The sequence below is a fragment of the Tupaia chinensis genome, unplaced genomic scaffold, assembly GCF_000334495.1.
Source record: "Tupaia chinensis unplaced genomic scaffold, TupChi_1.0 Scaffold000182_1, whole genome shotgun sequence".
Lineage (NCBI taxonomy): Eukaryota > Metazoa > Chordata > Mammalia > Scandentia > Tupaiidae > Tupaia > Tupaia belangeri.
The window spans coordinates 228,829-252,989 of NW_006159657.1; the positions used below are offsets into that span (position 1 = coordinate 228,829).

The 24,161-nt window shown below is 41.2% G+C and overlaps 1 protein-coding gene across 1 annotated transcript in view; it reads left to right on the forward strand.

The window, feature by feature from the left end:
- The window catches only part of HAPSTR1 (HUWE1 associated protein modifying stress responses), a gene marked incomplete at its 5' end in the record, with an annotated part of 28,159 nt that extends 4,245 nt beyond the window's left edge, over positions 1-23,914 (forward strand). Inside the window, 2 exon segments of the mRNA XM_014587065.1 lie at positions 8,263-8,538; positions 23,043-23,914. Of these exon segments, the coding sequence (XP_014442551.1) occupies positions 8,263-8,538; positions 23,043-23,287 (521 nt within the window).
- Between the last annotated feature and the right edge of the window lie 247 nt (positions 23,915-24,161).

Here is a 24,161-nt window from a genome sequence, read left to right on the forward strand (position 1 = left end):
CCTAAAAGTCTGGGTAAATATAAATTGAGTTGACAGGTGAGAAAAATAAGAAGATGGCTTTATTCTTATTTTTTATTACATTGATGCAAAATATTATGTCTTAACTTCAGTATGGCCTTTAGAACTTGTAAGCTGAAGGAGAACTGAATCTACTGGAAATTGATGGGGCTAGGGGAGGGTGACTGGTTTATTAGCAGATGGTAGCATGTCTACCTAGAGACAGCTGGTTTGTGACTTCCTATTGCAAAATATTATTCCTGAGCTATGAGACTTGGTTCACAATACCATACTGTGGGTCACGATCAGAAACCTTAAGCCTTCATTCTTCCACTTTAATTTTAAGCATTAGTAGGCTTAATTACTCATAATAGCTAGTTTGTAGATTCTGTTTGTATGTTTTTATAGAAGACAGTTACTATGTAGAACTTTTCTGTATGAAGGATATTTTGGTTGTAGGTATCAGAAAACACAAGTCAGGCTGTCTTCAGGGAGTGGTATGGACATGCACTGGCCCATCTCTTACCTTGGAGCCTGCCGGGAAGATTGAATTCAGTGGTTCAGGCGTCCTGCTCTCCAGCTCTCTACCCTCTGTATGTGTCTATGTGGGTCTCAGTGCTCTCATTTTGTAGTCAGGCTAATTTCATTATGTTGACTAACTGGCCTGTGGCTCACATCTTAGAGGCGCTCACTGAAGCCTAAAAAGAGTCCCAAAACTTAGTGCTTTTTTTTTGGGGGGGGGTTTGCTATAGGGCACATGTGCTGGCCAGAAAGTGAGAAATCATCCCCCAGGGGGGATGATTTCCTCCATTCTTCTCTTGTGATCTTGGCACGTATGCACACGCGCCCTGCATGAGTCCCTGGGTCCAGGACTCAAACTGCGATCAACTACATGGGAGTTTGGTGACATAGCCATTATGCCAACTGCTGGTCCCCCCAAATCTCCAGTTTCTTGACCAGACTTGAATCACTTGCTTACCCAGTGCTAGTACCTTAGTCCCAGGGCATGGAGCTGTGTAGGTTAGTTTAGGACTGAGCCATGTGTTCCACTTTTGAGTAAATGTGGGAGGGTAGAGGGAGTTTTCCATAGAGAACAGGGTTGGCTATCTAAACAGAAAACTTGGAGTACCTTTAAGGGAGGGGGGAGGGTAAGGATTGAATTCCAGGCAGGCAGCGAACAATGGCGATTTTCTGGATTCTTGTCCTTTGCCCTGTGTCCTAGATAAAGATTAAGTAAATACCAGGCCAGCAGGTGGCGTGATGGTTAAAGCACTGGACAATCCCAAATGGCCAACCACAGTTCGAGTCCCAGAACTGGTGGCTTGCTTTCTCACTTTCCTTCTCTGTGAGTGTGTCTTTCTCTGGTAAAATTAAAATGAATAAATAAATAAAATTAAATAATTCTTTTAAAAAAGATTAAGTATATATATAAGAAGTTAGAAGACAGTACCTATTTTCCGATACTGCTATTTTATGGAGTGCAATAGGAATTATTATCTTCTAGTTTTTGCTATAGTGTGTGAGAAATCACCTCCTACAGGGGGAGAGCAGTGCTGCAATCCCTTCTGCTACAGTCCCATTTTAGTATTTTGGGCATGCATGCACACCCATGTGGCATGATTTTCAAGCCACCAGACCTGGGATTTAAACCTCAGTCAGCCACGTGGGAGCCAGTGCTCCATGCCACATGCTGGTCTCCGAGTTATTTTCTCAAAACAACTGGAAAAGTTTGTTTTAAAAGCTGTGACTTAGATCTTTGTTTCTTTTCTTTCTTAAAAAAATAATTTGCGGGACCAGCAAGTGGCGTAATGGCTATGTCACTGGACTCCCATGTAGGAGACCACAGTTCAACTCCCGGACCCAGTGGCTTAAACTCAACGCTGGACGCGTGTACATGCGTGCCCAAGATCCCGAGAGGAGAATGGAGGAGAAGGGATTGCAGCATGGCCATCTCCCCTGGGGAGTGATTACTTACTTTCTGTCTCTGTCTCCCTCTGTCTATCTGGTGAGCGCATGCACCCTATAGCAAAAACCTCTCCAAAAAAATTTGGAAAGGGCATGTGTGCTTAGGGAGGGGGGTGTGAGAAAGCACTTCCTAGGGGATTGTCATACTGCCATCCCATATGCTCTACTTCTCCTTTTGGGATTTTGGGCATTTGTGTTCATATGTCTGGTGTGTTTCTCAAGCCACTTGGTCCAGCACTCTAATCATATAGTTGGCCAGTAGGGTCTAGCCACCTTAACTACTATGCCACCAGCTGGCCCCTTTATGTTTCTAATGAAGCATTGATTGTTTTTATCCTGTGGCAGACTGGTTGCATAGTGTAAATTTAATTTAATTTAAAATATTTTGTAGGGGGGCTGGCAGGTGGCATGGTGGTTGAGGGCACTGGACTCCCATATGACCAACTGCAGTGAGTCTGAGACCTGGCAGCTTGCCATTTGTCACTTTTCCTCTCTTTCTCTCTGTTGCTCTATACTTCTCTGGTCAAATTTAAATAAATAAATAGAGTTAAATAATTCTTTTAAAAAATAAAAATGCTTTGTAGTCAGTAGTGTTCCGTAGAAGTGTTATTTTTATGGTTATAACTCCTGTAGGAGAATTAAAGCTGACTTTAATTGTTCAGGAAGAAATAACTTGTAGAAAGAACTCTGCCACTTAACTACCGTCGGGTCTCAGTGTGTTGTCAAAAAACTATAAATAGGGGACCAGCAGTTAGCATAATGGCTATGTCTCTGAACTTCCATGTAGTCGACCACTGTTAAGAGTCCCGGACCCAGTGGCTTAAACTCACACCGGGCACATGTGTGTGCGTGCGTGTCCAAGATCCTGAGAGGGGAATGGAGAAGGGATTGCAGCGTGGCCATCCCCCTTGGGGGGTGATTTCTTGCTTTCTTTCTGTCTCTCTCTGTCTTTCTGGCGAGCTAATGCGCTCTATAACAAAAACCTCAAAAAAAAAAAAAACTATAAATAGTTCAGTCTGACTGATTTTTTTTTTCATGTGTTCTTATAAACTCTAACTTTGATCTTAGAATTAGCATGATTCTGTGCCCTCTGCTCCTATCTCTTAGCAATGATGGGAGGGATTAGACTTCCAAATTCTCTTGAATTCAGTTCAGATGCCTTTATGAAAACATTAAAAAAACAACAACAACATGAAATATGGGCCAGTAGATGGTGTGGCGGTTAAGGCACTGGATCCCACATGACTGACTCCATGGTTTGTGTACTTGACTTGGCGGCTTGAAAAACATGCCAGTCGCATGTGTGTGCAGGCACAAAATCCTGAGGGGAGAATGGAGGAAAAGGTATTGCAGTGACCATCCTTTCCCCCTTCGGGGATGGGGGGAGTATTTCTCATTTTCTCTCTCTTTGTAATGCATCCTGTAGCAAAAATCTTAAAACATGGGAGACCAGCAGGTGGTGTGGTAGTTATGGTGCTGGATTCTCACATTACTGGCTGACTGTGGTTCAAGTCCCACATCTTGTGGCTTAAAAGTCATGCTGGGTGCATGTGTGTGTGCCCAAAATCACAGGAGGAGAATGGAGGAGAAGGAATTGTGGCTGGGCATCCCTCCTAGGAGGGGATAATGTCTTAGTTGCCCTCTCGCTGTCCCTGTCTCTTCCTGGTGAGTACACATGCCTTATGGCAAAAATCTAAAAAAGCACTAAAAACAAAAAAAACCTGAACCATGAAGCATGGAGTATTTATTGTGACTGTTGTATGAATCAGTTTTTTTGAATAAGGAAATGAATGTTGTGACTAAAGGTTAGATTGACATTTTGATACCCATGGCATGTGCCCAACCTTCAAGATCATTGCCCTTTTCCACAATCTTTGGTTTCTGTGAAATGGTGTTAGATACAAGACTGTCCCATAGTTCCTGTGCTTTGCTTCTTGGCCAGGGGCTTGAATGAAGCCCACACATGCAGAATTTGGGTGTCTGGTTCAGCGTTCAGTGTTGGGCAGAGAGCCTTCAGAAGGTCATCGGCATGTGTGTGTATGAGGGAGAGAGAGGTATTGAGATGATTATTATTATTATTATTTTTTTGGAGAGATTTTCACTGTAGGGCATGTGCGCTCGCCAGACAGACAGAGAGAGACATAGAGACAGAAAGCGAGAAATCACCCCCCAGGGGGGATGGTCACGCCACAATCCCTTCTCCTCCCGGGATCTTGGGCACGCACGCACACGCGCCCGGCGTGAGTTTTAAGCCACCGGGTCCGGGACACGAACCGCGGTCGACTATGTGGGAATCCAGCGACATAGCCATTACGCTAACTGCTGGTTCCCTAGATGATTATTTTTAAAACAATTTATTTTTAAGAATTATTTAACTTTATTTCTCTTAGTTCAGGGCTGAAGGTTTAAGACTAACCAACCACCTTTGGGGCCTGGAGGTGGCATGGTGGTAAAGGGCCCTGGATTCCCACATGGCTGACTGTAGTTGAAGTCCTGGACCTGGCGGCTTGCTTTCTCACTTTCTCTCTCTCTCTCTTTCTGTCCCTCTCTGGTCAAATGAAAGAAAGAAAGAGAAAAAGAAAGTCTTTATTTTTTTTTTTTAAAAGAATTATTTTATCTTTCTTTCTTTTTTTTTTTTTTTTTTTAAGAAATTCTTTTTTATTTAACTTTATTTCACCAGAGAGGGACAGAACTAGGGAGAGGGAAAGTAAGGAAGCAAGTTACTGGTCCAGGATTCGAACTGCCATTGGCTGTGTGGGAGTCTAGTGCTTTTAACCACCACCTACACTACCTGCTGGCCCCAAGAGTAGCTACTTTCTTTTTTTAAAATAATTATTTTATTTAACTTTTATTTCTTTATGTCTTTATTTTAATTTGACCAGAGAGGGACACACACACACACACACACACACACACACACACACACGCGCGCGCATAGAGAGAGAGAGAGAAAGTCTCTATGCTCACACACACACACACACACACACACACGCGCATAGAAAGAGAGAGAGAAAGCCTCTAGGTTCAGGATTGGGCCATGTGGGAGTCCAGTGCCCTTAACCACCACGCCACCTGCAGGCTCCAAGACTACTTTCTTTCTTTTAAAGAATTATGTAACTTTTATTTCTTTGTTCCTTTACTTTTATTTGACCAGAGAGAGGAGCAGAGCACTAGAGTGAGAGAAAATGAGAAAGCAAGCCACCAGATTCAGGACGTGAATTGCAGTTGGCCTTGTGGGAGTCCAGCGTCCTTAACCACCATGCCATCTGCCAACCCCGAGACTAGCTAGCTACCTTCTAGTCTGTAATTGAGTGCTTACAAGAGTCCTAATTGGTTTTGGTGTTGAGACAGGTCAGAATTTTTTTAGCTGAAATGATTATCAGTTGTATAGTTTTTAAAAGAGGTTCACAACTTGTTTATATAACTGTCTTCTTTCTACATCAGGCCTCTAGTCAACAAGGACTGATATTCAATTTAAATTCTGATATTCAAATCCAAAAGCATCAACTGCTTGCAGATCTGTTGGGACCCCTTGTCTTCATTCAAAACAAGTCAAAACTTGCCAAGTTTGCTCCTTAGGATTGTTTTTTATTTTCGTTTTCAGAGATTTTTACTATGGGCATGTGTGCTTGCCTGAGAGTCAAAGCGAGAAATCACCTTCCAGGGAGCTGGCCATACCACAGTCCCTTTTCCTCGATTCTCCTCTTGGGATTTTGGACATGCACATACATGTGCCCAGTGTGTGTTTCAAGCCACTGGATCTGGGAATTGTACTGTGGTCCGCCACGTGGGAGTCATGCAGTGCCTTAAACGCCAGGCCACCTGCTAGCCTAACCCCCTTGCCTTTTTTTTTTTTTTTTTAGGGTTTTTTGTTATAGGGGCGTGTGTGTAGCCACAGAGAAAGAAAGAAAAAACCCCCCCCCCGGGGGGGGATGGCCATGCTGCAATCCATTCTCCTCCCGGGATCTTGGGCACGCACGCCCACGCGCCCAGCATGAGTTTAAGCCACCGGGTTCAGGACTCGAACCTTGGTCGACTATGTGGGAGTCCAGCGACATAGCCATTACGCTAACTGCTGGTCCCACCCCCTCGCCTTTTTTATACCACCTCACATGGCCCTTTCTCTTTATATCAAGTTTAGCTTTTTGTTGTTATTGTCTAGTTTTCCATGCTTATGTTTACATGCCTGTTTCATTTTTTCTCTGTACTTTTCAAGCCTGCTTTGGACTAGTTTCTTTTCAAGATTCAACTCTTACCTCTGCCCCCAGTTGTGGGCCTACCTCCTTTGGCTCTTTTCCAAGTTACTTTTTTTCTTTATCCTCTCTGGATCCATGGGATAGACTCCTAAGACTTCATTTCCTAAAATACTCCTTTAGCTCTTTCAGACTCACTTAAGATCTAAATAACAGTTTTATAAGGTCATTTTTAATTTATCCCTTTAAGGTTGGCCTCTTGGATGTTGTTTACCTTTAAAATGGAGTTCATACTTGTTTTGTTTATGATGAAACAATAGAAGAGATTGATTCACATCATGGTTTGGCCATTATTCTACTAGTGAGACACTGGAGGAATCATTTTACTCTCGCCCAGCTAGGGTAGCACAGGTGATAGAGCACCGATATGCATTGTTGCTGTCACATGGGAGGCACAGGATTTGGATAGCTGACTGACCTCGACTTCTGAGTACTTGGGGAGGCCATTGCTGTGTGGTGAGGCCCTGTTGGGGCTATCTTTCTATAAGAAGGATGTAAATAAATAAAAATTTCATTCCTGAGTTGCTTTTCTTATCTTTAAAATAATAATCATTCTCAAAGTTGTAATGTGGCTTAAATGAGATGTAAGTGCACTCTAGGTATATCACAAGTTCTTAGATGTTGAATTCTAGTCTTGGTCTTTTAGAAGTATTTTTAAGGAGAGAAGACCTCTCACAGACAATGTTTCCATTTTTATTTTCATAGTCCTTACCTATGACTACTGGTCATTTGCTAAGGAGTTGACTCCATAAAGCTCTGCTAGTGCAGCTACCCTCTTGCCAGTTTATTTATTTATTTATTTTGGTGCTAGAGGGCATGGACACTTAACAGAGGGAGGAAGAGGAGAAAGCATCCCCATCAGGGGGATGTAGGACCTTCTCCACATCTCCCTGCCTTTAGGCTTTGGGGCACTTTCATTCACGTACTTGATGTGTTTCTCAGGCTGTTGTGCCTGGGCTCAAATGCTGCATCAGCTGTGTGGGATCCAGCTGCCTTAACCATCGGGCCACAGAGCCCGTCATCTTTTTTTAAATATTGCATACTTACTCAGCTCAGAATTCTGGTCCATCTTGATTATTGTTTTTCTTTCTGGGGCATAGTTCTTTGTTTAGTGTTTGACTATTGTTTTTCCTGTCGAGTCTACTCTAGATGTAGCAGACAGGAAGTATTATAAGCAAAGCCAGGAAAAATAATTGAGGAGGGTGTCTGGGTGTTACAAAAAAAATGTTGCTTTTACAGAAAGTCCAGGGATACAGGAATGATCTTGTTTAATATCATTAAAGACACTGGTAGTTTTCTACTGGCAGAGTAACTTAACCAAAAGTAAATAGCAGTGTTTCAGTTTTCAAATACTCTTTTCAACTGGGTAAAACCACTAAAGAGCAGAGTTCATTTTACTACTTAGGTTTGGTATATACAGGGAGCCTGGGAGATTTTAAAGCAAGATCTATGGGAATGTTTATGAGTTATAGAAAACTTGGGAACTGGAGGCAAAATGAAAGTATACTTGAGGAAATAAATGATGGTTTTTGTTTCCACCCCACTTGCTTGGTTTGGGGATTGAGTACATTAATTTTCCTTTATTTGTTTAATATATTTGATGCTGCCTTCAGTGTGTTCCTAATTCTTGGTGCTGACCCTGTCAGGAGTGCACCTCCAAAATGACATGGTAAATGCAGGTGAGGTGGCTTGAATTGTGCAATATTGAGACATCTGTTGAGTGATATGATGTTCCTACTTAGAATTCTTGAGAATTCATTCTGAGAGAACATAGCTTGATGGTTAAAGGTCATAAACCATGGAACAGAATTCTAGCTCTTTCATATATTCTGTGACATTAATACCATTACTTAATACTTGGTTCACCTGTTTTCTTATTTGCAAGAAGGGGTAGTGGTAAGAGATTACTAATGGGCCTAAAGACCTTATACTTTATGATATTCATACTCATTTTGATTAACTTACAGAATTATTTTCTTTGGAAGAGAATACAGTTTGGCTATAATGATCATTATGTATCTTTTTTTTTTTTTCTCTTTTCCAACAGAAAGCGTGGATACCCATCAGCGAAGTTTTGATATTGGAATTCAGATTGGCTATCAGCGGCGCAATAAGGATGTGTTGGCTTGGGTTAAAAAACGCAGAAGAACTATTCGTAGAGAAGATTTGATCAGCTTCCTGTGTGGAAAAGTTCCTCCACCACGAAACTCTAGAGCTCCCCCAAGACTGACTGTAGTGTCCCCTAACCGAGCTACTTCAACGGAAACTAGCTCATCTGTAGAGACTGATTTGCAACCCTTCCGGGAAGCCATAGCTCTGCATGGTAAAGCCGTTTAAACATATTTCTTTGGAAAAATGGTTAAGAGTGTGCCTGTGGACCCATTTTCATGTTTAGGTCTAGGGTCCTGTTCTCCCCCCCCCTTTTTTTTAATCTGTAGTAAACACAGTAGAAATGTTTAAATAGAATGTAAACTAAGAACTTACATGGGCAGTGTTTGACTGTCAGCTAGCCCATCTTGGAAACTGTTTTTAGAGTTAGCTAGAGCTTATTGGTGTTACAATAGTAGTTCTACAACACTGATTAGAATTCACTGCTTAACACTTAAATGTTGTACTTTTTTTTTTAACTCTGTGAAGTCAAAGGGGGGGAAGTCCTTGGGTCTTAGAGAATTCTTTTACATTTACAACTGCTTGGGGAACCTCGTCCCTAACAGGCAAGTAAGGCAGGTAATTGCTAAATTAGATCTTGTGGGAACTCCCCTGAACACCCTTGCTTCCTATCTAGTGTGCTGTAGACTTGGGTGAGAGTTGATGTCTCAAGGTTGAGAGGACAGACGGAATTGACTTCTTTTCTGCCTGTTGTCCTTCAGGGCCTCCTTTGCCTTGATAGTTAAGACCATCAGGTGTAGCCAGTGGACAGGTCTGTTACCATCTCTCCAGGCCATACCTGTAATAAAAAGGCATTGTTGACTGGAAGTTTTAGTGTTTCTGAAGAAGCTTAGGGAGTGTAGTCAGTGATAAGTCTCTGTTGCCTTTTATTGGGTCGTAGTATGAAATTATTTAATAATATTGGGTCATCAGGAAAGTCAAGACATATTTTTGCATAGAAAAACATGTAAAAATACATGATGACTTAATAGTCACTTCCAAATAGAATTGGGAGAGTTACCTTTTTTATGACAACATTTAATATTGCTGGAAAAAAAAACTTAACACTTGATTGAAACCAAGATGAAAACTTGGGTCATGCGGATGACTAAGCAGATAGAATAGTAAGTCAGATTATGAGTCCTGTTAAACATTGACATTTCTGGACTATAACATAGGTCATCTAACAGAAACATTTATTACAAGGGTCTGTGTTGTGTGGATGTAGTACTTAAGAATGCTATTTATATAATATAGTGGGATAGTTTATGCTATTAGAACATTTTAAACTCAGGCAAAAATGAGGTTGATCTGTTCTTATGGGATTAGAGAGTTTCACATCTTTTCCCCTTTAGATTGGAAAACTGATTACTAGAGGTGTACATAGTTTGTAAAATTAATTTTTAGTGCATGGTAGCTTTTGATGTACTTGCATTATGATTTTATCAAGTGGATTTGTGATTCATTCCATATTTCTCTTGAAGTTACCTTTTTTGTTATATACTTACATACTTTAAAAAGATAGCTTTTAAAAAAATAAAAGCCATGCTTGTTATAAAATCTTAATGCAGTAGTGTACATAGTACAAATGGGAAGTCAGCCCCCTCCTAAAGTTATTCTTTTTTTTTTTGGAGAGGTTTTTCACTATAGGGCACGTACGCTTGCCAGACAGACAGACAGAGACATAGAGACAGAAAGCGAGAAATCACCCCCCAGAGGGGATATGGTCACGCCACAATCCCTTCTCCTCCGTTCTCCTCTCGGGATCTTGGGCATGCACGCACACGTGCCCGGCGTGAGTTTTAAGCCACCGGGTCCGGGACACGAACCGTGGTTGACTATATGGGAGTCCAGCGACATAGCCATTACGCTAACTGCTGGTTCCCCTAAAATTATTCTTATCCTCCAGCTCTCTGTACTTTTTTTTCAAGATGAATCTGTCAACCCATGATTTATTATTTTTCTGAACTTTGGGTGTTTAGCGATATAGTGGTAGGAAAGGACTGTTTATAATTTTGACTATGTCAGTTATGATTTTTTTTTAAATTTGCTGGAGGGTGCATTCTGGAGAGACAGGGAGATGGAGTAAGGAACACCATGAGAGAGTGCTCACACTCCAGTTTCTTTTCCTCCATTTTTCTAAATCCTTTTTGGGATTTGGGGTATGCACACATAGATGCCTGGCATACTTTTTTAAGCCACTGAGTCCAGGACGTGAACTGCAGAGTTGGACAGAGCTGGCTTAACTACTAAGCCACAGGCTGGCTCCATATTACGAGGTTTTAGGTTTTTGCCATAGGACATGTGTGGTCACCAGGTAACATGACAGGGGAATGTTGTGAAATCACACTCCCAGAGGGGATGGCCACACCCACAGTCCTTTCTCCTCCATTCTTCTTTTGGGATTTCAGGCATGCACACACACAACACACATGCCTGGCATGATTGCCACGCCACTGGGTCCAGTATTCAAACCACAGTCATCTCTGTGGGATCCTTAACCTTTCTGCTACCTGCTGACCCAGTTATTGTTGAAAAAGTCATGATGCAGTTTTGCATAGGAAAAAATCAGGACTTTTCTGACAACCCATTAAAAAAGCTGAAACACAAAACAGTGTGGGGGAAAAAACCTTTGCTTTCAAAGAATTTATAATGAGACACTAATTTAGTCCACATGTATATTGGAGATTCCATGTGCTCTAATTCTTAGGGTTTGGACCTCTAATTCATGTAGTTTAAAAAAAAAAAAAAAACAGTGTTATGAAATAATAAAGCCCCTGAGAAGAATCTACAGAAAAATTATACTGAATTTTGTGCATTTGTGGTTTACTACAATATCAGTCTGTTGAGAATTCTAGCTTGATTTGAATAATTTTTTTTAAGAGAGATTTTTGCTATAGGGCACATGTGCTCATTGGAGAGACAGAGACAGAAAGCGAGAAATCACCCCCATGCCCCTGGGGGGAGATGGCCATGCCTCAGTCCCTTCTCTTCTGTTCTCTTGAGATTTGGGGCATGCATGCACACATGCCCAACGTGAGTTTCAAGCTGCCGAGTCTGCGGTTGACCATGTGGTAGTCCAGCACGTAATCATTATGTCATCTGCTAGTTCCTGATTCGAATAAAGTGATTTGAGTGATATTTAGTAATAGGGCATTGTTAACTAATTAGTAATATAGATTAATAGCTCATTTTAATCTTGTGTCCCTATCGTTTCATTTGTTGCCTAGTCTGTAAATCTTTTTCTGTTTCTATTTTTTTTTTTTTTTTGAGAAGTTTTTGCTGTAGGGTGCGTGCGTTCACCAGGAAGAGAGAGACAGACAGAAAATGAGAAATTACCCCCCAGGGGGTATGGCCATGGCACAATCCCTTCTCCTCCATTCTCCTCTCGGGATCTTGGGCATGCACGCACATGCGCCTGGCATGAGTTTAAGCCACCGGGTCCAGGACTTGAACCGCCGTTGACTATGTGGGAGTCCAGTGACATAGCTATTATGCCAACTGCTGGTCCTGCATAGTCTAAATTATGTGAGAACTGTTAAGGCATTCTTTTATTTATTTGCAAACTTCTTAATTAGGTAAATACTGTGCCAGAGTTCAGTTTGCATATATAATTTGCTTTAGCTGAAGTATAAGTGACATCATGTAGAAGCTTGGGAGTTCTGCATTGGAAGGAGAGTCTAGAGTCATGAAGCTTTTGGAGCGCAGGGGGACATGGAAAAGAGTTGGTAAATTGAGGCAGGCTTGAGTTTATAATCAAAGCAAGCATCATCTTCCCATTTAGCTTTCCCTGTGTATTTTTTTACATTATTAGCTTTGCTAAACGCTGTTCTACCACTGCCTCCTTCTACCACTGCCTCCTTCAAACTCATAAGTACCAAAAATAAGGCCCGTATTTGAAGAGAAAGTGGCAGAGACTGTGTTGTGGTAGTGAATAAAATCCTCTGATCATACCCTCAGCCTTGGGGCTCAGTTTGGTGGCAGAGATTGAGTGTAAACAGTTTCAATAAAAAATACATCAATTAATGATTATCAGTCTCTCTCCAGTTAATAGTTAGTGAGGCTGAGATACAATCTAGTGTTTTATTTTTGACTCTTGTCTGCAATGTACTGCTTATTTTCTGTATACCATGGGGACCTAGTCCTAGATAATAGACTGAGAAGAAACACACTAGAAAACACTCCATTGGTTTCTGTCCTTGTCTTGTTAATCTTGATCTTAAAATAAGAACAACTGGAAGCTTGTGTATCCATAAGCAGAATCTTTTAGATAGACCAGAAACATCTGTAGCACTTTCGTCATTCTCTGTCACTCCTTTGCATCACCTAGTCCTCTTATTATCCTTTCTCTTCTGCCCTTTACTCAGGCTCCTTTACTGACTTAAATCACATTCTCCAGGGTTCTACCCCAAGTCGAGTCAGTACCTTCTACAGGCCCTTAAGGAGTCATCTCACTTGTGCCACTCAAGTGACCCCAGTGAATTTGAATCTCTGGGTTAGGCCTTCTCTCCTGATTGCCAAAATGCCATGTCCCTTTGTTCTCTGGCACATATCTTAAACATGTCCCATGGTGTAAAATGACTTTTTTTCTTTTTAAAAAATAAAGAAAACTTTACCCGTTTTCTAAATACTGCTTGAATTCACGAGGTTAGGCTAACATGTAAATAAAGCATGAGACCTAACAAACAATGGATAGGCAGTCAGGTGGGAAAGGGCTAGCCATGGGCAAGTGGCTTCTGAGTTACATTTCTTTATCTTAGGAGGTCCTCAAGAATCCTCTTATATTTACCATTTCTTTCACTATCCCAAATATCTTCTCAAACTTGGTCATCACAGTAGCTGGTTTCATTTTTCAATCCTTATGATGAAATCTTTAATACTCTTGAAAAGATTCTTTTTTGGTAGGTCACAGTTTTATGTTCCATAAACCACTTAGAAAAACTCAGAGTAAGATTATTTCAGGGAAATTAGTTGGGCTCTAAGATCCTCGTTTTCTTTTAGTATCTCTTGAATTATGGCTCTGGAATGTTAACTGTGTATCACAGCTATGGGTGGCTTGGAAATTGAGATCCTTGTACTCATCCCTGACCACTCTCGTTTCTACATGAAGCTCCTCAAGCTCCTGAATCCCTTTATCTCTTTTGTTACTTGTTTCACCTTATCCACTGCACTTGGGATCTTGGATGTCATATTTACAGTTTTGTCTCTTGCAGAGACTGAGCACAGCTTTCTGCTCTGAGCCATGAGCTGAGTCTGAAGAGCCATGTTTCGTCCCATGGACTTTTGTTTCAGATGAAATTTCCAGTTGGACTTTCTCTTTTGCCCCAATGACAGCAAAATACATGTCTCTTGCTCAGGCGTTTGGCAAATTCTACGCAGTCTCCGGGAATATATAGACCAGTAAACCAAATGATTCCTTTTTCTGTTGTGGCAGGCACATGTTTGGATTATTTAATGTCATGAATGTAGTGTGTGTTAAATACTCTGTGGGCAGAGAGAAACATTTCACAGTGTAGTCTGGCCATGGGTTCAGGGAATGCTTTCTGGAGTTGGAAGGTAGGGCTCTTGTGGGATAATCTTTTTCTTCTTGCTTTCCAGTCCTGAGCTGACTCAGGTGTCCATCCATTTTTCATGAGACCACAGGAGTGATCTGTTGGTCGTGTCTTCACTGCTAGAAAGTTTCTCTGTGGCTTACAGAGTGAAGCCAAACTCAACATGGCATTGCAAGACCCTTACGAACTAATTGTAACCTTAGATCAGATAATCCTCCTGAGTAATTTCTTGAATACCTCCATGCTCTTGTATGAGGCCTCCCCTACCATGTTTGTTCCTTTCCTAAGACTACACTATTGCTCTGATACTTCCCTGCAGTTCTCTGTAAATCTCTCTCAGAACCCAGCAATCACTTGCCCATTTGGTTTGTTTTCAGTCAACTGTGGCTACATTTGAGCAGGAGCCTACAAGGGTTAACACAGAGGTCTGTTAAGAGAACAAATACAACCTAGTAGGGACTGAGAATCACTATGTGGGGCTAAAATAGGTAACTGCGGGAGGCGGGGGGTCATCGTGCAACAGAGTTAGAGCAAGGCCCTTGGCCAGGAATATAATATATTGGTGGAGCTACTCTTAGTGTTTACTTTGTATTAGTGCCACGCCAGAGAGGTTCTCATTTAACTCTCATGCTCTTCCTGGGTTATTACCACTTAATTGATGAAGAAGGGTTTATTTGGCTACAGTGGAACAAGTTAGAAAGTGGTAGGATAAATACCAGCTCTTTCTAGCTCCAAAATTCATCCTCTTACCATTGTGTGCATTTGTAGATTAAGGGTTTTTCTCTACCCACTCCTACCCTTTTGAAGATTTAGAGAGCTGGAAATGGGTAAGGTCTCAAGACTTTCCTTGTCTAAAGATATCAGAAAATACAGAAATCTTCTATCTCTAGAGTTTTCTTCCATAATCAATCTGAATAAGTAGGCTTGAAGATGAATGGACTGTGACCTGTTATGGTAGGAAGGGCACATAGGCTTTGTGTATAGGCTACTATCCTGTAAAACTTGGGACAGCAAGCTTAGCTTAATTTTTTGGCAGGTTTGCTTTGTAGAAGGTGGTAGACTTCTTTATAAGGTGATATATTAAATGAGAACCCAATCAAGTTGCCTACCCTACCACAACATTGTTTAAGTGTTCTCTACCTTGAGAAGAGGCTTTTGCTGGTTGGTTCTAGGTCCTGAGAGTGCCCTCTTTGACCCTGGATGGCTTTACAACAAAAATAGACCTGGAACCCTGGATCTGTAGGCCCAGTGGACTTTGCCTCTCTGTTTAGTGAGGGTGACCTTTTACATTGTAGTTACCACTCCACAGAGGGAGAGAATTTAAAACTGTATTAACACCTACTTAAGTATTACTTGGCTAAGATCTTGAGCTTGCTTGATATTGACAAACTAGTGAGAGCATCATGTAGAGATTCTCTGATTCATAGTGGGGGTTCCTCACATTCTCTTTGTACTGATTGGAGAGAGGGATTCTGAGTTAACTTACACAAGCTAGTGCTCTGTCTGAAAGGCCTTAGGTTGCAGTTGATCTCCTCATTCAGTCACTTCTATTTGTCAGGGGATGGGGTGTAAAGGTTCCAGGGTAGGATTGGAGTGGGCTGCAGAGGCAGACTTCCCTCAGTAACCTCCCATTCTCACTCTCACTCACATCATCTCATAGGGGTCTTTATAGGTGACTGCCCTTGGTTCAGTCTGTCCCATAAATTGAGAGCTACTTGTTTCAGTTCCAAAAGTGATTTTGAAGACATTGTTGACTGTACTACTCGGAATAAACCCCACTGGGTCTGGGTTGTCCCTGTGTAAATTTACACATTATTTCAAACTGAAAGCCTCTAGCATTCGGGATCTAGTGTCACAAGAGGCCTTGGTGTGAACCATTGTGGTCATTGACATTTGACATTAAGGTATTTTCCCAGTTTGAAGTTCCCCTTGTGTTTCAAACAAGTTTGAAAGACCATGGGCCTCTGCTTTTGCCAGCAGAAGTGCTGCGATTGACTCTGGCAAGCTCAGGTAGGCTAGCCTCTCATACGTAGAAGACTGGAGAGTGTCAAGAAAAAGAAACAAAAGGGAAAAGTGTTTAAAAAAAGTACTTTGGGAGTTAAAGAAAAAAGGCTTATTAGTGTCAAAAGTAGAGATCTTTTTGGTTTGAAAATCTTTTCTTTGTGGGTTTAGTGTTGGGAATTCTGGCAGTTACAGTCCTGCAGAAGCTGGGGTTGCATAAAAATGGATACTGTCACTATAGCCCTTACCCTCACCAGCAGTTTACTGAATGACGTGATTAGGAAGTACTTGGTTTATTAGAAGCTGCTGTTAGGGGTGGGTGATAAAAAGATCTGAGTGAATTAATTCAAGGAGCTTCTGGCCTTAATAGAATTCTATTAGTTGAAGTAGATAAACTCAGGGAATCATTTGAGGCACAGTGCCATCACCTTGTGAATTCATGGGCTCCATGAACTCCTTTTTTTTTGGGTGCCTAAGAGTCTTTCTGTGGACTATATGGGAATCTTTATTCTCTTAAATCATTTAGTTGCTCGACAATTCTTGGATCTGGAGAAAGTGGGTATACGGTCCTGTAAGACATCAAATTCAGAGGAGATATAGGGTGGGTAGGAGTTTAGATCTAGAAAAAAAATGTAAGACAGATTTCTAATTGGTCATACCCGAAGCATAACACCGTTAACAACTTTTCCCTAGAGTTTTGTGGACTGCCATGATTTTAGGCATTCTCAACCAGTAGGATTGTCTTCCTCCTCTGAGCATAGTTCCCCATCCCCCCAACATTCTTGGGCTTACGTGTGCCATAGTGGTAATAGAAGGGAAGTTACTAAATTTCCTGAGGACGGAACTTCCCTGATAAAATTTCCTAGATAATTAATACTCAGTACATACATGAAAAAAATTGGTTTTCCTGTCTCCTCTTTTCCTGTCACTCTTTCATCCCTTTCATTGTAACAGCTAAACATTGAGAAATACATCTTTGACAGCTAAGAGAAGTCTGTTTAGGTTTAGTATTTTAAAACTGGTTTAGAATAAAAGAAACTGCTTGCAATTTTCTGTTGCAGAGGACGAATTAGAACTGTCCTTTTGGGGAATTTATATCTGTTCACCTTCAGAATCCATTTTTCCTTTGAGGAACCTACACTTGGAGTAGTGTGTAGTGAACACAGTCAATTCTTAAGTGTTTGTGAATTGTTGGAGTCTGCATCTTAAAATAACAGAACTGTTGCTAGCTATTTAACAGTAAAACGTGTCTTAAACTTATTTGGAAATTAAAATGTATAAGATTAATGCACCAAAGGAATCTCTTAATTGCTTAAAATTGATTATTTCAAAGAATATTTTTAAATTTCCTCTGAAGACTGGAATTTCTAAATAATGCCTTTTGTTCAGATCAGCTTCTGAGAGTAAGAACAACTAAGGCATTAAAATAGTCAATGAAAAGTTGGCATTTTCTATATATTAAGATTTGGATATTAGCTACTGAAGTTTCTGGAGTTAGAGCATAAACACTTCAAACACTTCCAACATTAGTAACAGAATGTCTTGAACCTGCCATAAGATTTTGCTGAATGGTTTTTCATTGTGGTGACAAAGGAGGCCTTATCTGTGCCTCAGCACCAGTCAGTTCCCTCACCTGGTACTCATTGGTAGCTATGAAGCAGTATAATATCTGAATTTTCTCATTATTTTTCTGACTTATAAATTCTTGGAAACTTTAAAAATTACTGAAAAGTAAACAGTTCAGTATCTTGGTTTCTTACTATGTAGAGTTAACTACAGTTAAATGTTTGGTGCATTTTCTTTCAGGCTTTTTTTCAATGTATAAGTATTAAAATTTTTTCATAGTTGAGATCATACTGCATTTATGGTACTGTATCTTTTTTCCATTTTAACGTCGTGAGCATTTTTCCCATGGCATTAAAAACTGTCTTTGAAAAATGGAAAGCATTTTGGGCTGTCAGCATAACTGAAAATGTTTTCTTGGTGTGACACATGTATCTTTGTAATTGGTTTGATTTAGTGTGCTTTACTTCAATAAAAATTCAGTATTACAATCTACAGATTGGGGTGGGGAGTGGTATCTACTTCAAATTACCAAACTCTTCCCAGTAGAATTCTTTTTCAAGTGATCAAACTTCCCTGGTACATTTTTAAAAACAACACATTGAGAACTACAGGTGCAGGCTGGCTAGGCCTGGTAGGACACAACTCTGAAGGGAGTGTTGTACATCTGAATAGTACAGTTGATTCCCCATGCAAAAATGCCAGCTTAGGGCTGTCCCAATCGGGATGTTACCAGCTTTGTTCACGTGGGGATTTCAGATCTCCCCTTCCATGTGGGCTAACACTGGTGGAGCAGTTCTGCAGAGGGCCCAAACCTGTGCTGCTGGGTCAACACTCCTCCTCCCTCCAGGCAGCTCTCTCCTCTCACAGGGCCTTGAAGCAAGTAGAGGGAGGGTAGATGAAGCCTCAGGCCATGGCCCGAGGCAGTGCCATTGACTGGGTCAGTATTTGCTCTTTCTCTGCTTGTGTGTGACCTAACTATGCGCTGGGAAGTGAAATACATGTAATTAATTCTGCCAACAGATTTTATTGTTCTAAGTATGGACTTGGTATGACAATAATAGCTGTGTGCTACTTTTAATAATTTGCCATGTAACTTGGATTCCTAATACCTGGACTGTAAATTTGCTTTTAGTGCCAGTGGGAGTTTTCAGAGTATAATTTAAACGTTCTAATCTTTTCTCCACTCCTGCACTAATCATTTAAATGGATGCAGAAACATTGAAATCAAGTTTATCTTGGTGTGAAGTAAGCAATTGAGACTTTTCTGTCTAATCATGCTACTTGTTCTACTGCTTTTGTCAATCGGTATTCCCATAGCCCTTTTGCAAAAGTGTGTTTGTGGTAGAAATGAAGTTGTATGCCCTCAGTAGGTACAACTTAGTGTTTTTTTTTTGTTTGTTTGTTTGTTTTTATTTTAAATTTCTGAAGCATGTTCAGATTTTCTGTACTTGTATAGGCCTGATATTCATGTGGCTTAGTAGCTAAGGTTTCCTAAGACATCTTCTAGTAGCTGTCACTGGTTTCTAAAATAAAATTTGGGCTGTTTAAAATGAATATATTTTTTGGTTGTTAATCTTAATTTTCTTTTTCTTTGACACTTTTTAGGGGAAAAATTAGATAGGCAGACTTTTTGAAAAATATTTTCACTGCTAGGTGTAGGTAATGCATATGGTGAAGGTGTAGGCAAACTCGGGAAGGAACTTTCTACTGCTAGGAAAGTAGATAGATGAGATGAGTTGATCTTGCGCCTTGTGGTTTTACTGGAGCTATCAGACTAAGCCCCAGTCATACACTAATAGAAAAAGGCGGTTTTCTAAGCCTTACTGAGGAGTTGTCTAATGGACCCAGTTGCTGTTATCCCATTTCCCTCCCCTGGCACCTCACCTTCCACCCCCATGGAGGATAGCAGTTGAAACAACAGAGGTAACTGAATTTAAAGGCTTGCTTAGTCTGACACTTCTGTCCTGGGGCTCCTACAGTAGCACAAAGGGCTTTGGGGTGGGCTTTGTTGGATTCTTTCTGTGATTTCAAACAATAAAAGGAATCCTGAATTTAATTACTCCAGTAGCCCAGGTTCATTGCCAAACACCAGCATTTTGGCAGTATGATATACCTTACGGCCATTTGTGTTATGGCACGAGTATGAAAACGTTGCAGGTAGAGTATGAGACCTTTTAGTAGATATTACAGACTGAGATTAGGGAAAAAAGGTATAGCTCTTTTCCTCAAAGAGTTTATAGTGTTGGTGTGTAACTTTAAAAATGCCAACAACTGGGGGGTAATGGAGTTTTAAACTTGATGGCAATGAGATTTAAGTGACAAGACCACCTGGATTTCTCCCCTGGCTTTGGAGAGGTGAATAACCATCAACAGCTCAGCCTTGGATTTCTAAGTAAGGGGTAGGACTTTGAAGCATTGCCTTTTTTTTTTTTTAATTCAATGAATATTATTTACCAGGTACTGTGTTAATAAGCTTACTAGAAAGATGAAAGCACACTGTCAATAGGATGCAGTTGATTGTGCAGTGCTCTCTATAAAAATAGCCCAAGATGTTTCTTTCCTTTTTTTTAAAATTTCCTCTAAAATAAACCTATATGAGTTGGGAAAGAAGTACAATCCCCTTTTGAAGCTGTTGAGTTTGAGATGTTCAGTGGTTAGAAATTGGTGAATCTTTCTTTAGGCTTAGGAGAAATGTCTGCTCCTGTGGCATAGATATGGGAAACACTGGTGCCTATTGGGTAAACTCAGGGATTGAGGATACCACACTGAGTGACACCAGCCTGTCTGGGGCAGAAGAGAAGCCTAAGAGGTGGTTGGGAGAGGAGCTGACAGGCTGGAGATCAGGAAGGAGTGGAGAGTTTGGAGAAGGAGGGAAGAGGAGCCAGCAAGAAACTAAAAGAGGTAGAACCAAGAAAGAAGCCTTGGGAAAAGCTGGCTGGAGAAGTTAGCAAGTGAGCCTCAGCAGTAGGGAGTAAATACAGGAGGAAAGACCCTATTGTAGAACTACAGCTCATCTGATACTGGTCGTGTGTGATTCAGTGTTAGGGTGGAGGCAAAGAGGGCAGGAAGGGAGAATAATGGTTCAGATGGAGCTTCAGAGGCAGGCCAGCTGACTCTAGACCCTGGAGCCAAGGAAGGGGCAGTATAACAACAAACAGATACAGATTCCACTTGTACACAAGATCACTTAACCTTTTAAAGTTGTTTTTTTCATCTGCAGAATGGAGATAATATAGATGATATAGGGTACCCAACACAGGAATTACATCAACATAGTGCTTTTATTTAAAATACATATTTTTAAAGTTCATTTATTTCTTTAGACAGTACCCTACCCCAACAGGGTCCTGATGATGTGATCCGTTCCCAGCTTCAGCCAGCCGCAGGTCATGGCCATGCTTGTACTCAGCGTATCATGGAGGTCTCTGGGTGAAAGTGGGGCCCCGGGGCCCCTTCCCATGTGGGTCAGTCTCTCAGAGCATTGCTTTTTATTGCTGTGCCATTGTCCAGCCCCCTTCATTTTATGTTTTTACTAGGTTGCTAGCCTTTGCGATGTGTAGAGCTAGCTGGCAGGGACACCATCATTTCTGACCGCTAGTGGGAAGGGGGGGAGGCTGCATCTTCCACAGGGAGAGTAGTGAGGGGGGACAGGTTGGATTCGTGCACAAAGAAGTGTGTGTGAGGGTTTCTAGAGCAGGGAGTGTAGAGCAGAGTAGGAGGGAGGTGCGTGCTAGCGGTGATCGTCAGCATATGGGAGGGTGTTTAGGCTATTATTCACAATTTTGTGGAGTGAGAACAGTGACAAAAGACAGTTTAACAAATTCATTGTGGTAGGAGGCAGGTAATATTTTCTAACTTAACATTCAAATGTAAGCCACGTATTTCGAGTTCAGAATTAGAAAGGATGAACCCCTATCACAAACATCTGAGCTTAAAGTCTTGTTCTTTGCAAACATTTATACTAGACCAGGTGTAAATTTGATCAAGCAATAAACAACAAAAACTCACTCAGCGTATCATGGAGGTCTCTGGGTGAAAGTGGGGCCCCGGGGCCCCTTCCCATGTGGGTCAGTCTCTCAGAGCATTGCTTTTTATTGCTGTGCCATTGTCCAGCCCCCTTCATTTTATGTTTTTACTAGGTTGCTAGCCTTTGCGATGTGTAGAGCTAGCTGGCAGGGACACCATCATTTCTGACCGCTAGTGGGAAGGGGGGGAGGCTGCATCTTCCACAGGGAGAGTAGTGAGGGGGGACAGGTTGGATTCGTGCACAAAGAAGTGTGTGTGAGGGTTTCTAGAGCAGGGAGTGTAGAGCAGAGTAGGAGGGAGGTGCGTGCTAGCGGTGATCGTCAGCATATGGGAGGGTGTTTAGGCTATTATTCACAATTTTGTGGAGTGAGAACAGTGACAAAAGACAGTTTAACAAATTCATTGTGGTAGGAGGCAGGTAATATTTTCTAACTTAACATTCAAATGTAAGCCACGTATTTCGAGTTCAGAATTAGAAAGGATGAACCCCTATCACAAACATCTGAGCTTAAAGTCTTGTTCTTTGCAAACATTTATACTAGACCAGGTGTAAATTTGATCAAGCAATAAACAACAAAAACTCCAGGCAAGGCTAGAATAGTGTAAGAGGAAATTCATAAGGTAGAAAATCCACTGTCTGTGGTGGTAGGATTTAATTCAACTGTGTGGTTTATGTTTCCTTCCTGACTTGTGCTTTTTACAGGTTTATCCTCAACATATAAGAGTGAAATGTCAGTTTGGCTCCTTAACTATTCCAAGAGTGAGGAATGAGGTCCAGTGATAAGAGCTGGGATTTTCTGTATTTAATAAAGCCCAGAAAGCAAAACAGAATTCTTGATACCACCCCTGCCCTCTGCCCTTTTCTAAAGGATTAGGAACAATTTAGATACACTCCATCCTAGGGGTATCTGCCACATACAGTCCACACCACGAGTGACCATATAGCCGATTTGTCCAGGGCAGACCCACGTCATACCTGATGTCCTGGCCTAATTTTTAATAGTGATCCTTTTTGGGCTCAACAGGATACTGTTTTGGATGATAAATAAATGTCACTTTATCCAAAGGGGATGTTGGAGCAAGCCTACACAGGCCTGGAGATGATTTCCTGCACCTGGTGCCCTCCTCCCCCCCCCCCCATGACACACATGCATCAGTGGGTTCCACTGGAGTGGTGACTTGGGCTAGCTAACATGACTTCTTGTTCAAAGCAAGCACCTTTTCTCTGTAAATTGTATATGGTACCTACAGTAGATGGGAGAATTTCACGATATATTTGTACACCTAACATAGTAAGCTTTGAGTAATTAGTTGTTAACATACAATATTGTCAGTATTGGTAGTATTGCCAATAAAACATCCATCAAAGCCAGGTGTTTTTGTTTTTCTTGAATAAAAATTGTTCGCTAGGGACTCTTTACAGGGATAATAGGCAGACATCCTTTGACTCTATGACAACGTGGAAAGTAAAGTGGGTTGCTTTCGAAAGGGTTAAATAATTGAGCAACTCTAAAACCTTTTTTCTTCTTCCTAGGTCTTAGTGGTGCAATGGCTAGTATAAGCGTGCGTTCGAGTACCCCAGGCTCTCCTACACATGTAAGCAGTGGATCGAATGCTAGTCGAAGGAGAAATGGACTCCATGATGTCGATTTGAACACTTTCATATCAGAAGAAATGGCACTCCACTTGGACAATGGTGGAACTAGAAAGCGTACCTCAGCCCAGTGTGGCGATGTCATTACAGACTCACCAACCCATAAACGCAACAGAATGATCTAAACTGCAAACATTTTCACACCCACCATGCTGCTTGAAAGCCACTTGATCCTCAACATATACTATTATTGCAAAGGAAACATGAGGCCATCTTCCCTTGTTCACTGTTTAAAGACAAGTGAATTCTCTAGTGGTTGCCATAAAAGGAAGTTTCTAGGTATTTACAGTAGATGCCTCTTGTAACTATGGCTTTCTTAAAACTATAATCCTAGCAGAGGACATCAGATATTGTGTAGTTGTTAGCAAGATCATCATAGGCCAACATATATCCGTTCCAAGGCTAAAAGTGACCTTAACTGTATTTATTCTCAAAGGGAAAGGAAATATCAGATGTTTATTTGGTTAAATGCCTTTTTTTTTTTGTCCACTTCCTGCTGTGTTGAGTATTTTGCTTCAACAGTATTGTCAGGTTCCAATAATTGTTTGAAGACATGATTCGGCTTCCATTTTTGCAGCAGTACTGTACCACGCACCTGATTTCTCCATAGGAACAGCGTGCAGCTTCTAATGGACTGTGCCCTGTTTTCAGTTTTCAAAGCAGTTTCTAATTCTGGTGATTGTGTGATGTACAGAGGTGCTATGATGGTCATGCAGTTAATGCTTAATACTAAATCAATACACAGAACCTTATTGGATTCACTTTGTGTGTGTTAGTGCTCTAAAAGTAGCAATATTATTAAACTGCCCCCAGATTAACCCTGTAGGTTTAACATACTCAGTTTTAAGACAAGTGCTACTTCCTTTGGGGATGCTTTCCTAATGGTAAATGTAAAACATGTAGACTGCATTCCAGGTGACTCAAAGTAGTGAGGTCATGAACTTTGAGAATGGGCTTCCTTTGGGTTCAGTGTTAGGGAGATGGTTGGTGGGGGTAGGT